At 37.5% G+C, this 13,971-nt stretch overlaps 1 protein-coding gene across 2 annotated transcripts in view; it reads right to left on the bottom strand.

Annotated features, from left to right (window-relative positions):
• Positions 1-13,971, bottom strand: part of MEGF10 (multiple EGF like domains 10) — a 97,795-nt gene that overhangs the window by 42,745 nt on the left and 41,079 nt on the right. For both annotated transcript variants that reach the window (XM_061377409.1, XM_061377330.1), the window contains exons 6-8: positions 4,985-5,231; positions 4,251-4,371; positions 2,244-2,380 (exon numbers count right to left, since the gene is read on the bottom strand). In XM_061377409.1, coding sequence (XP_061233393.1) covers positions 2,244-2,380; positions 4,251-4,371; positions 4,985-5,231 — 505 coding nt within the window. The remainder of the gene's footprint in view (positions 1-2,243; positions 2,381-4,250; positions 4,372-4,984; positions 5,232-13,971) is intronic.

Here is a 13,971-nt window from a genome sequence, read left to right as displayed (position 1 = left end):
TGTATCTCAGAGCTAAGCATTACAACATTTCATAGCTTACGTATCAGGGAAAATCCTCATACTTTTCAATATAAGTATCCTATAAGCTCTGAATTATGCTGACATGGACAAAAAGTAAAACAGCTAAATTCCAAAGCTTTAGGGCCAGAGCATGCTAACACTGAAGTCCTGAAATGTGCTGGGAAATGAAAGCGCACAAAACATCTTCTGCAATTTGGGTACCTGTATGTTTTGCCAAGTTACAGATTGTAAAAAAATACTGTTTAATAATACAGGACATTATTAATGGTTTTATCAGCTTATAACCTGCTCATTTCCCCAGTCCTATAAAAGAATTTCCTTGGTGGTGTCTTTCCATTTTTCTTAAATAGTTGTCTTTTTTTGTTTGTTTTGGGGTGGGTTTTTTTTGCATGATTGGTCATTTATTACGGGAGATTTTCCAATATGTGATACAAGTCACTGCAAAATGTACAGAATTTGGCAGAGCACTCTGACTGACATAAAATAGGTATACACATTAATTTCATGCTTCTGCAGTAACTGCCTCAATTTGATGCTGCTGTCCATAAGTTTCAATTTATGGACAAAGTTTCAACTCTGCCCTGGCTGAAGCCAGAAATAATATCCCCTTTCCTTCAGAGATGTAGCATAATAATAGAGCTAATAACCCTTTTTAAATGTTTCGTAATGAGGCTATACAAATAAAGCTGAGCCTGAATTTTCTCCAAATGACAATCAGGAATCCCAGCCAAATTAGACAAATTTAACACAATAATTTTTATTTTATTTTAGTTGTATCCTCTGGAAGATCCTTTTCCACTTCATGATGAGGACAGACATCAGTCAAAAAGTATTAGACAGAAGAATTATAAAGGCACTTTAAACCAGATTCGTTTGTATTAAACCTAGAAACTATTACATGCTTTAAGAGTCCTCTTTTTCTTCCTATATGAACCAGTTCCAGAATTTCACAACCACGCTGAAATCTCAGACAAATAATGTTGCAGTTACACAGAGAAGTGAACAGTTTAGCACTTTTAAAAAACATCCTTTTTGCTGCTTTATGTAAGTGCTAGCTAAGACAAAGCCCGCACATTTCTTTTAATCCTACCCTCCCTTGCCAGTCCACTGACATGAAATAAGAACCAGGTCTAAAACCTTGCTTCTGACCCATTCCTGCCCTTGGAATACCTTGAAAAACAAAGGACTTGCAAATATAGCCTTTTTTGCAGGAAAAGAAGGAGCTCAGATTTGCAAAAGTGATCAACATGGTGAAGCCAGTAAGGCACTTAAGATTAAAGTCAGATTTAAATTCCAAGTAAAAAAAAAAAACAAAATTGCTTCTAGAAACACCAGCTTAGTCCAGTGCATGGACTCTCATATGGATACTCCTTCGATTTCCCTGCTGCCTTGTTTGTGTCTCTTTAAATGTGTCTACTACTGTCTACTCTGCTTCTTCACAGATGCGAATTTTATTCTGGCATCCAAATGGCTCTGGACTAAATGTTTCCCTTCTTCATGAGTTTTTTTCCCCCTTATGACTGGTACAGCTCTTGCCATGTCCTGTGAACACTTGTGTGGGAAGAGCATATGGTTATAATGCCTATAAATTGTTGGCAGAGGTCCCCTGGCTGACCCCAGTGATTAAGCTGCTGCTGATTTCAGCAAATGAGTTGCGTGCTGTTTAAAATACTTGCAGGAAATCACTTCTTTTATCACTTGCCACTGCCTTCAGAGATTATGTCTTGCAATGTTACCTTTCCATTCTATCAAAGGTGATTTTTAACAATCAAGTCAGAAAATAAAGAAGTTTCAATTCTTCATTTGAATGAAATACTTTAGGTAACACCTCTCCAGCCTGCTCAGTCTGAAGAATTGTATGAGCCTCCACTCCTACTATGATTGCCAAACATCTGCACAAAACCAAGAGTCTCCCTTCTCATCCCTTCACCATACTCCAAAATGCATCACTCTGCAAACCACTCAAGTGAAGACACACAAGACACTGCCAGAGCATGGGCCACAGCAGGAAAATCCTGAAACCAAACAGCTCCCCACAGAAGGCTAGTCACATAAGCGCTTTTAACTCGTGACCCAGCATCAGCTATGTGACATGACAAATATTTCACAGGACTCTTCTAATAGTATCACAGGTATTTTCATTCTGCATTCTATCAGCCTCTAACAGCCACAGCGGATCCCTTGCAAAGTTCAGCAGTCCAGCAAAAATATATTTTCCTTACCGTTCCCCTGTGTAACCTGGGCTGCAATGGCATTGACCTGTGGCTGAGTCACAGGTCCCTCCGTTGTGGCACTGGCACTCCTGGGAACAGTTTTTCCCATAACGACCCTCAGGACAAGGCTGACCACAGACCATGCCCTGTGTGTGCACAAAACAAAATATCTTAATATTAGATTTGGGATTACAGCTTCAGTGGGCAAAGAAGAAATGTTTGTAATCAAGGAAGATCAGGGAGATCTCATGTCACTTGTCTAGCGCTCATCTTGGAAATGCCAGAGTCTTCTCCATCTTTAAACACAGGCTATGTCTCGGCACTGGGGGGGATAATCTTCTAGGATTTCCATTTGGAAGCATAAGCTAATGAAAAATGCTATCTCTAAGCAACAGTGAAAACACTTAGACATTTAAGACTAATTGATAACAAGATCTTCCCAATTTATTTATGAGGAGTAGTATATATCAAGACACCCGGAAATGCCCTCCAATAAGTAGAGTAGAAATCAGTAATTGCTGTAATGCCCCAATTATACTACTTTATGATAAGTTGTTTTTTTCTGATGAAAGGAGAAGCTGTTTGTAATTTAATTTAAAGGAGCATATCTTAATAGCTTACATAGGATGCCTGCTTCCCTTCAATGGGTTTTGAATTTCTGCACTGCTATTTACATCTTTGGAATTAATTACACCTGTGTAGTGAGGAGAGCATCAGATCTTAAGACTTTCAAGAAGCCATTTCAAGAAAAACATCTACAGGCATTTCATCAGACAAAAGACATGCAGGTATTTCAGTTAACATAAGATACTGCAGAATGTATACCTGCCTACTTTAAACCTTCCTTACATGTAAAGCAAAAAAGGTTACATTGACAAAATTGTGTTTTACAGAATCAAAAAATCTAAATCTAATGACCTCTGCTTAAATAACTATTTGGAATGGAAAATTAGTCAAAGGGCTAACCAGTAAGTTGTTAGTTAAGACACACACTGGTATAAAATTTCCATTGCAGTTTCACATGAACTCTCATTTTTCATTACCTGCATTTAGTTAAATAAAGGGCATTAAGAATTTATGCAAAACATTGTATTCTATAACAAATAATTTCATTCTTCTAACATGAAGTGGAATGAAAAATAAAAATGGCCATAATTCAAGTTAGGCAGTCAGGATCTGTGGTGCTATTCAAACACACAGAGACTATCATTTATAGCTATGCTGTCTAGTTGGTGAAGACCTGACCTCTGGTTTAGGTTATCTCAATGTAATATCTCAATTATCTTGAGATAATTAAAAGCTCAGTAAATGTGGATTTTCTCACAAAAAGACATTTCAATTAAAAATAATATTAACAAATACTATTGATCAGTATTATCTGTGAATGTATGTAAAGAAATTATTTGGGCTTTGATCACCTTCCAGCCCTTTGATCATATTCCAACTCCATTATTTGCCAGCTTGGAGTTGGCTGCGTGGTAGTAGAAGTGACTACTTGCAAATCTGAGGTCAATTCTTCTTTCCCTATCCACTGGTAAAAGACTAGAAAGTCTAAAGATAATGTCAAAGTTCTGATGCCTCATTTCCAACAGCAACATTTAACACAATATTTAAAGGTCTGGGTTTTTTTGTTCTTCATACTATACATATGAAAACAGGCACAAAACCCACTGCTAAAACATATATCAGTGTCACCTCCGCATAATATCTACTTCTATGCAGAAATTAATGACTTCCAGACAAGATCTAAACAATGTTGCCTCATCACAGTATGAATCATATATTTTGCTTCTCAGAAGCTGATAGTTAAAAAGGCAGCACAGAACTGGAGGATTTTCAGTAACAGATGGTTTTGCAAGTATTTTGTTCCAGTCCTTTAAAACACGTTTCTCATTACTCCTGGCAACAGGCAGACTGCATTTGTTATCCTCATTTGCTACCCTTTTCTGGTGCTGCCTTAAATCTACAAATATGGAAGTTTTACAGGGTTGTGTTGATTTTGGGAAGTGTTTTTACCATCCATCCTGGTGGGCAGGCACACTCCCCGGTGACGTGGTGACAGATGCCTCCATTCTGGCAGGGGCACCTCTCCTCGCACTGGGGCCCATGCTTCCCGGGGGGACAGAGGTCCTCGCAGCTGGGGAGGTGGTGGTGTACAACAGAGACAACTGTTACTTCAACACACACTCCAGTCTCCAGCCACCTCTCTATTTTTAATGCAACCATTAATTTTTCCAGCCAAAAGTATAAAAGAGAAAGCAATCCAACAGAAAGAGACTCATAGTGAATATGGTACTGCATCTATGCAACAAATCTAAGGAAACACACCTGGCAATCTAGGAATTATTTCTTCTTGAAGATATTTCTTTCTACACTGGCTGGTGCTCATTTGTTGTTACTGGCAAAGCTCAAAATCTATTCTGGAATGACAAAGCTAAATAATTCTATGTTTCACTGCTTTTTCCCAAACTTGTAGTCAAATCATTTTCATGTGGGCATGACAAAGCTCCTACTGCTACTTTCTGCAGCTTTTACTTAGAAGTACAGATTAATAGGGCTTTCAGCTACATATCTGAATATGCACTGCAACACAGTTTGCCCAACTACTTCTTAGCCACCAGTTCCACTTCCCTGCACTACACAGCAGCCACACTAACAGCGGAGTATTAAGTTAATCTCAACTTAATTTCTCTTGTTAGCACAATCTAAGACTTGCATCTTTGCCCCATAAATAATATACAAATGCTCACAAGGCACCGGTGTATCCAGGAGGACATCTGCACTCTCCAGTCATGTGGTCACAGGTGGCTCCATTTTGACACTGGCATCTTTGATGGCAGTCATTTCCATATGTTCCTTGATCGCAGCGCTCCTCGCAGCGCCAGCCTTTGAAACCTGATGCACAGTGGCAGGCTCCAGTGATGGGGTTGCACAACGCTCCATTCTTGCACTGGCAACGGCTGCTGCAGTGAGGTCCCCAGTGGTCACTGTCACATGCTGACAGGGTTGAAGGAAAAAGTTACAGCAGTTTTATAATAGCTCATGTTACAGCAATGAAAATACTATGAGTCAACTTCAAACAACCAACCAAAAAAGTTATAAAATGGAAATAGTCATGTAGTACATCCTCAGCTATCCTTGGTCCTCAAGAATCTTGACAGGCAGAAAGAACTTAATTTATGCATAAAAATGGACTTCTTAAGCTGTGAACCAAATGCAAGTTCTAGTTCCTTCATTGTCAAAACTCTGCATTATGACTCCCTATCATCAACTAGCAGTTACTGTTGCAGTGAGCTTCCATTTACACAGAGAAGTCTTGCAAACTTAAAAAATTAAAAAAATGCAGTCTAAATCCGTAAACAAATGTCTGAATCCACAAGGAAGTTTTAAAACTTACACAATATAAGATTATGATTTTATTTCAATTCAGAAGTTCCCACTTGTTTACACAAGTACAAGTATTTCCTTTTTAATATTGCAATATACTGATAGGGTGAAAGAAAACAGAAGTATTTCACCAAGCAACAGAAATTAAAGATTATATGGCTAAATTTCATCTGGATATTACACATTTGGTTATCCAATGTGTCTTCATGATCATTCAAAAGCTTCCTTTCTTCTCTGTCCCAATGAAGCCCATTAAAACCCTATGAGCAAACCACACAGCGGTTATTTCAGCATCAAAAGAAAAACTTTAATGCTAAGGAAGATATTTTTCTTAAGTGAGAAACACTGGAGCTCTCTAAAGAGTCAGAAGATGAAGGTCACCTAGAGTTCAGCAGGAATGCTAATCATATGGTCAAATGATCTGATTTTATTTTTATGTTCTGTTGATAACAGCAGTACAACAGGAAAGCCTCAATTGCACCAACTGACTATCCTCTGGGAGACTGACAACCATTGTTCTCTCAGTCTTCTCCTGGGGCAAAAAAAGTCAGGCAGAAAAACAGGCACACTTTCCTAGACTAATGCAGAGTAATTCAAGAATCCTCCTCAGGGCAGGCACTATTCAGCTATAGTAGCTGCTCACTCAGGCTACACAAATAGAAAGGGATTAAGTCTTTCAAAGAACCTACTCCTTAAGATTATTTTTTTTTTTCCAGGAGAGGTCACTAGAACATAAATCGATAATGGATATATTGCAAGCACCTAAAACCAATAAAATATAGAGCAACAGAAAGTACTGCATGTATTACAAACACCCAGTGATACTGTCAAACTGTCAGAACAACTGTCAATCTTATTATTGGCCTCTCTCTCTGAACACATTGTGGGTTTTGTTCTGGACAACACTACAATGCACTGCTGTCTACAGCACACAGTATCTCACAAGTTGCCTTTCCCCATAATAACTCACATTCATTCAGAATTGCTATATACTTATTTTCAACATGTCTGCATGGAATAGAAAGTGTAAGCCTCATGCTTAACCAGTCCTCAATTTATCAGGAAACTAGCTATTTGGGGATATATATAAATATACATACGGGTGGTGAGATGTCTGAGACATTCACATATTCTGTCCTGATTGGGCAGACACCCCTATATTTTATTCTGTGCTTAACACATTAGTCTGGTTTCAAATTAACAGTTGCCCTCTCACTTCCAGACAAAATAGACAATTTCAATTTCATCCATTCCTAGTGGAATAATTATAAAATTAAAACAAACAAACAAACAAAACAACAACAAAACCCACTAGCAACAACAACAACGAAACCTGCTCTGGCATGTCTGACAAACAGAACAATTCAGACTGACTGCCAGACCATGAGTATTCCAGTGCAGAGCTCAGTCAAGGGTGAATGTGGCCTGAACACACTTTAACTATAAAAACATAACAGGCAATGGACTTCATCTTGGTTGCTAAGTGCGAGTTTGTGCTCTTCCACCAGTTACTGGAAATGGAATATTTGGTGCTGTGCAACAACTTTCATATTAGTTGCTTGAAGACCCAGCATAATAAGTCTCAGAGCCACACAGACCAGAAACACTTACCACCATGCATCTGCTATTGCATCCAGCACCCAGGCCCCAAAACTGCCTTGCTAGAAACCTCTTCATTTGTGAAGCATCAGAGGCCTTTTACTCTCTCTGCTCCTTTTACAATCCCATAACCAGTCTGCCTCCCAGAGATGTGCCTGACTGTCTCCTAAAGATTTACTGACATCCAGGATGAATGACATTCCCATGCTGTGTTTGTAAACTTGAACCTTTCTCAACTATTTTACTGTAGGAGCATGTACCACAGAGTACATAATAATATATTAGTTTCCTGGTGTGATCTTCTCATGTTTGCAGGAAATCATTAAAATAAAAAGCATCAATACAGCTGCTGATAGGATTTCCAGTCTCACAACCATTCTCCTGGCAACGGCCAGCTGGATAGCAAATGCTGACTATGCAATTTTTCACTACAGCAAAACTGCGAAGCATTCCACCAGGACAAAACTGTAGTACAACCGCATAATAGTCTTTCACAAAATTCTGTCACCAGCCTGGCATCTATCTGTGAGTTATGGGAAGAACCATGGAGAAATTTGCAGCATTAATGGGAATAAATAATAATTTGGTACAAGATGGATAAATCACATATTTTACTTCTCTGTTCCCTGACTGATAATCAATAATGTTCCCCATAGGAAATTAAAGTTATTTGTCAGAAACCAATGCCCAATTTACTACTAAAAAAGAAGAGGTCAAAGCGTAGAAATGTTTTCTGTGGCAAGTTTGGTTTATTTTTAATTAGTTTTGGAGGCTAAATTTATGAACTATTATATCAGACTATTTCTATTGCTTCCTAGTATTCAGACACTAAGAAAGCTGGGCTGGAACTCACACAGCTGCTAATCTGGTGGAATGAGATAGTCTTTGAGTTAATGACTATCATCAGGTTACACACTGTCAGCTGGAGTTTAATCAGAATAGCTGCTCTGCCTGTCCTCACTGGACCAAGGTCACAGGCACACGCACATATGCAAACATTACATGCATGCACATGCAAAAGCGTCAGCTTCTGAACAGATTTGGTGCTGTAAATCATCTGTCTCAGGACAGGGTATATCTGAAAAGGAAGCAACGTATAGACGAGAGCCCTATGTTCAGCAAGGTTTTGACACCACTACAAGGGCAATGCATCCCAGCCTCAGTAACTCCTGGAAGTTGTTTGAATCATGCAGAAATGCAAAATGCAATTAAGTAAACCAAAGTTAACTTTCTGTATTGATCATACAGAACTGGCCTAATGCAGCCCTGTTTTACGCAGAGCACCTTCTTTACAAAAGTAATTCTTCCTCTTTTCACATATATTGATCCTCAGGTTCTGCTGTTTTAAACAGAAGAACCAGCTAACTGAAAAAAAATAATCAAATGAAATGTTTTACAAACACCATGGTATTAATGCCACATCTTGTCATTTTTCTTTTTATCTGTTCATCTGGGAATACCTTTTTTTGTAACCACGATGCATACTGTGCACATCACACAATGCTACAAATACAGGACAGAGGGAACTTTTCTCTCAAAAGGCTGCTTCAGTGAATGCAGAAGTTTGATTTGGGAATAAGGTCACTGCATTATATAAACCCTTATTTTAAATGAGCATGTATGGTATGGAACTCTAAGACAGTATGGTCTATCCTCATAAAGAAACGCTCACTGAAACTAAGGGCCAAACAACAACTTTAGAAACAGAGAAGCTCAAGGATTCAACAGTGCAAAAATACTCTTCATGAAGCAATTGAAATCTGTGATGCAAATTGCTATCATTTTGGGGCCTTCTGTAGCGTCTTTGAAAATGTAAAGTTCTGTACCTCCTAGTATAATAATTTCAAGGCACATTGTTATTCTGCTGGGCTAGATGTGGTTTCATGTATATGGTTTCGGTAAGCGGCTGGTGATTTGCAAATTAGAATGGTGGGAGCCCTGATATTTTATAGCACAAGGTATGAATTTTTATAATAATCTGAAACACATCTGAAGAATTTGTCAATTCTTTTATTTCTCCCTATAAACAAAGATATTTTTAATGTGTTCACATAACTGTTAGGTTTTTTCCTGCCTTTTTTTCTTCTTTTTTTTTTCCCTCATTGATTTCATTAAAAGGCAACAAAAAAAAAGTGCAAACGAGTTTGAGTTTATTCCTGACAAACCCACCTTGATCACCTACAGTTCCGTACTTCTCTAAAGAATGGCCTATAATGAGAACAAAATAAAGCTATCAAATCAAGTCAAAGAATATTTCAGAAGAAAAACCTCCTCACAACTTCTGATTTGCAACTACTACCTTTTAAGTGTGCTACAGTTTCCTTTATAACATGATATTAAGACTAAACAACATGTATTGCAATGCTTTCTAAAACATTTTTTCTTTTTGTCTTTCTTTTCTTACTAATGGGGAGGTGGAAGTAAAGAAACACAGCAAAACTAAGATTTATTTTTCTTGCTAACTTTTGTAGCTCTCTGAATGCAGCACCAAGACAGCAGGATGACATTTTATTCTGGCATACACATCTTTCTGTAACAAACACTGTGTGTTTCTGGAAATATGTACCACTGTTGCCAAAACAGAAGATTCTTATCACGGTATTAGGCTTATGTATTTTTATGGTCCTTTAGAACAACTGGAAACAAAAATCTGCACCACAGACAGCAGAAACATAGTGTACACTCCCTCACTTGTCATGAAATATTGGGAAGTACAAATTTAAAATAAGCAAACAGTGATAAGCATGCAGAATTCCTCCCTCTCTCTCCATTTCCTCACAACTCCAGCGTAATTTCCAGATAGGTTCAAGGAGCCACAGCCTTTGGTAAGTGAAAATTTTCCTTGCTACAGCACATATAACTGAAGCTGCCTATAACTTCAACATCAACCTTTGATTGACCTTAAATCCTTCCTATGTTGTCACATCAAGGACAAGTCTAAATCTCGTGTCTTCTTTTGCATTCCTCCTTTGACTCTCAGATCTCTATTGCCTTGTCCTTTTATGGCCTTTATGGTGTAACCGTCATCTATCATTTCTCATCTAGTATTGAAATATCAACCCCCACATTTACATCGCCCATGACATTAGCACCCTTGTGGCATCCTCAGACTATCATCTTCCTTGTTACTCCTCAAGTTGCCTCTACAACTTGGCACAACTCTCCATACCCCAAGCCATAAAACTGCCACGATGTCCTCCTCTACATCCCTACCTTATAACTCCTCCTTCCTGTGAAGTCCACAAAAAGTTGCTGCAGCAAGTATGTCAAACCACTACCTGCCATGATCATTTATCAGTGCTTGTTTCCTTCCTGATCGTCTCATGTGTTTCCTCTTTTCCTTCAATCACAGGTTCTCTGATGCAGAGGCAACTTTCTGTTGTGCACTTTTACTTACAGAAGGAGTCCACAAATCCCCAGCAGGGACAGACATGAGGTCCACCAAGGAGCAAGAATAATCATCACCTACAGCTAAAAGTAGCCCAACTGTAACATGTTTTGTTTAAAATCTATTCCAGTCTTTTGGAGCAGAAGATATAAATAAGAGTAACATTTCTAGGAGGGCCCACAAGTGACTTGCATTATCAGGGAATAACCACTGCTAATAGGCAAGCATAGTCAGTGCGAGTAAAATAGACCAATGTTGAAAATTACAATAGCCAAATAGGTCCTATATTACATTAAGGCATCACACACCTTGGTCTACACAAAACTAAACTTGTATAATACTTTATGGATCTTTAATTAATGATTAATAAGGACAGGAAAGGTCATAGCCATGTAGATGATACCTGTAACAATCTTGATTTCTGAGGGTGTGTTCAGAACAACATTCACTTATTCATTAAGCAAAAACTATTAAAAAAAATGAGTGTTGCCATTAACCTAAATCCACAGCATCCTCACTGGAAAGTTTAGAGAATATTTTTGAAACTACTCCCTGTTAGTATGATTTGCTTAGCTGCAGATCTAAACTGATGACATTTGTTTCCCATAGGATGTTTGTGCAGGACAAGAAACAGATAATACTACTCCAACCTGAAATTTAAGCCAAATAAAAGTAAATTCCGTCTGATTCTAAAAGCTATAAATACCCAAGTGTGTTCAAAATTTAACAGGATGCATTAAGCCTCTTGTGACATCAACCTGTATTGCCAGCCTGGATTGTAAGATAGTAAATGTGGATCATGGCAAACAATACTTTCAGGGATGAGTCAAGAAAGCCAGAAAAAAAAAAACAGCTATTCTGCAAAGTAGAATAAAAACACCCTTTAGAAAAAAATCAAAATCTTATTTAATGAAAAGATTATTCTCCATGTATTTTTTATCTGCTCAGGATGTGATGAAAATATGTGCACATGTGTATCAGAAAAAAAAATATCTTTTTCCTTTATAGAATAATTCATCATAATTATAAAACACCAGTTCCTTTTAGTAAACACTTATTTTACCTACATCCCAGACAAAAACGCTTAGTAGTGTCTGGGTTTTTTTTTCACAATGCACTTTCTATTAAATCTGGATTTTCTTTCAGTCTTTTGTTTCTATCTGACTTCATTTGTCATACTGTAGGCTTTTTACCCCGTGGCATATTTTTCATTCTTACTTTTTGTTTTGTGTATAAGAAAGGATTTTTATTCAAAATGTTAAGCTTTAATTTAATTTAGGGATTTTTCTTTTTTTTACTTTGTAAAAGCCTTTTGATCCATGAAGTGGAAGAACAATGAAAATGTGTTTTTCAGATCCTGTAAAAGACTGGAACTATATGCCTTTCACATGCCATAAATTTCAGAAAACTCCTTAAAGTGCTTTGGACAGCAGAACACAAGGTTGGATAATTGCTGAGGAAAACACACACAGATGGTTCTCGGTGTTCATTTTATCTTGCTGCTAAGATAATATCTATTAAAAATATTCACTATTTAAGGAAAAGTTACAAAATTGTAAGAATCTGATTACACTGATTATAAAATGGACTGCTGCCCATGATCCTGATATTTCACAGATCTCCTTGTAGGACCATAAATTAGCCTTTTTAATTATTTACAATGACTTGACGGTCATCTTAATTTAAAATTGGCAACAAATTTTATTCTTCACGTTCTTGAAAACCTGCTAAGTGAGCCATTGACAACATGTAAGTTGGCCAATATATAAAGCAGTTTGAAATTTAAAAAATGCTAAAAATACTTTCACATTTTTACCCAAAGGAAAAAAATTACATACATATCATGTAAGAAACCAACTTAGGTAAATACCACAATACTGAGTTTCTGAAATCAGAAAAGAAAAGCATAAATGAAAACAATCTCTGAACTGGAAAATGTTTACAAATGAGTTAACACTAACACTCTTTCCTGCAAAACTTTCTTTCAGTAAATCTCAACATAAGTAAATCCTACTTTGTAGAAAATACTTTTTTGTTTCTGCTTTTGCTTAAAGGATTGGAACTGTAATTCAGCAAAACACTGAATCTACAAATAATCCATAAAAATCTATTAACTACCATAGAACTTCAAAACCAAAATGCTTTATAGGACAGAAATGATGTTAAACATAAAAATATTGTAATTTCAAATACATCTTTGTAATGAACTTTTACTAAAGCACAGCTGCTATGTAGCCCTGAGGATTTTGATACCACCTACTACAGTGACACCACAGTTAGTGACTTTGCCAAAAATTATGGTGATGGCAATTTCCATTAATATCTATTTTCCCTATTTTCACCTGACTGAACCTGTTGGTGGGTTAGTTTCTCAACCTAAAGATATTCAACCTTGTTGAGAGGAGAAAATAAAGAGCTTAGCTGACAAAACTGAGAAGTCAGGTAGGGGAATTACAGAAGTAATAATTAACAGAATTAAAGGTAGTGACGATTTTGGGAAAGACACATGTAATAAGCTTAAATTTGAGGCTGTTTATGACCTGCTGTCACTTTTGCTAATAGGATGCATTTGCATGTGGCCATTTGAGAGCCATGGTGGGTGGCAGTTCCTCATTACTTGAATGAGCTATTTCACTGCATTTCCAATGAAAGCAAGCAGCTCTCATTAAGGATACTCTGCAGTTTCTCTTGTGTGTTCTGGGAATCAAGCCTTTCTGGTGCAAACTAGAACCTATTTCTACAGCCTGTTGGATGGCTTGGAAAACTTAAGGATGAGCTAGCTCTTCAAGCATATCTTGTAAGCACTGTTAGTCAAAATGCTTTCAGCAAATAAAAAGGAAAGCAACGCCTTGGTCACAAAAGCTCAATTCCAGATTCACAAACTGTGCCATGAGATTGTACAAGATGCTCCGAGGCACCTTGCCTGGTACCTGCACAAGGGGAGCTGTTTCACTTGGGAGTGCTAGTGTGTCCTGAAAAACAGTCACAAATCCATCTCTGCAGGGTTAATGGAAATTATAAACTCTACTGAGAAACTGGCAGTGCTTGTAACTCACGTGAGTGTCTCACACCAGCTGTGCCAAGGGATCCAGTTTCTGCCACATTCTGCATCTGCCAACTCCCATGAAGAAAACAGCAAGATTTTAATGGAATTTGTGAACTTTACAAACACCCATGGCAGTAAAGGAAATCCGACAGTAGCAGAGTGACTGTACTTTAAAGTTTCCTTAAGAAGTGCATTTAAAGGTAAGAAAATGTTCTTCTGAGATGCCAGCTTTAAACACTCTGCTTAATGTATTGAGGAAAAAGGCAGCCCTCTTCTGATGCTTTATAAAACTCTGGAGCCAAATTATGCCTTAATGC

This window comes from Neopsephotus bourkii, unplaced genomic scaffold, assembly GCF_033783945.1.
Source record: "Neopsephotus bourkii isolate Nb327-2 ecotype Australia unplaced genomic scaffold, CSIRO-AGI_Nbou_v1 NB_30, whole genome shotgun sequence".
NCBI classification, from domain to species: domain Eukaryota; kingdom Metazoa; phylum Chordata; class Aves; order Psittaciformes; family Psittacidae; genus Neopsephotus; species Neopsephotus bourkii.
Note: the sequence above shows the minus strand (reverse complement) of the source record. Positions and strands in the feature narration are given on the sequence as shown.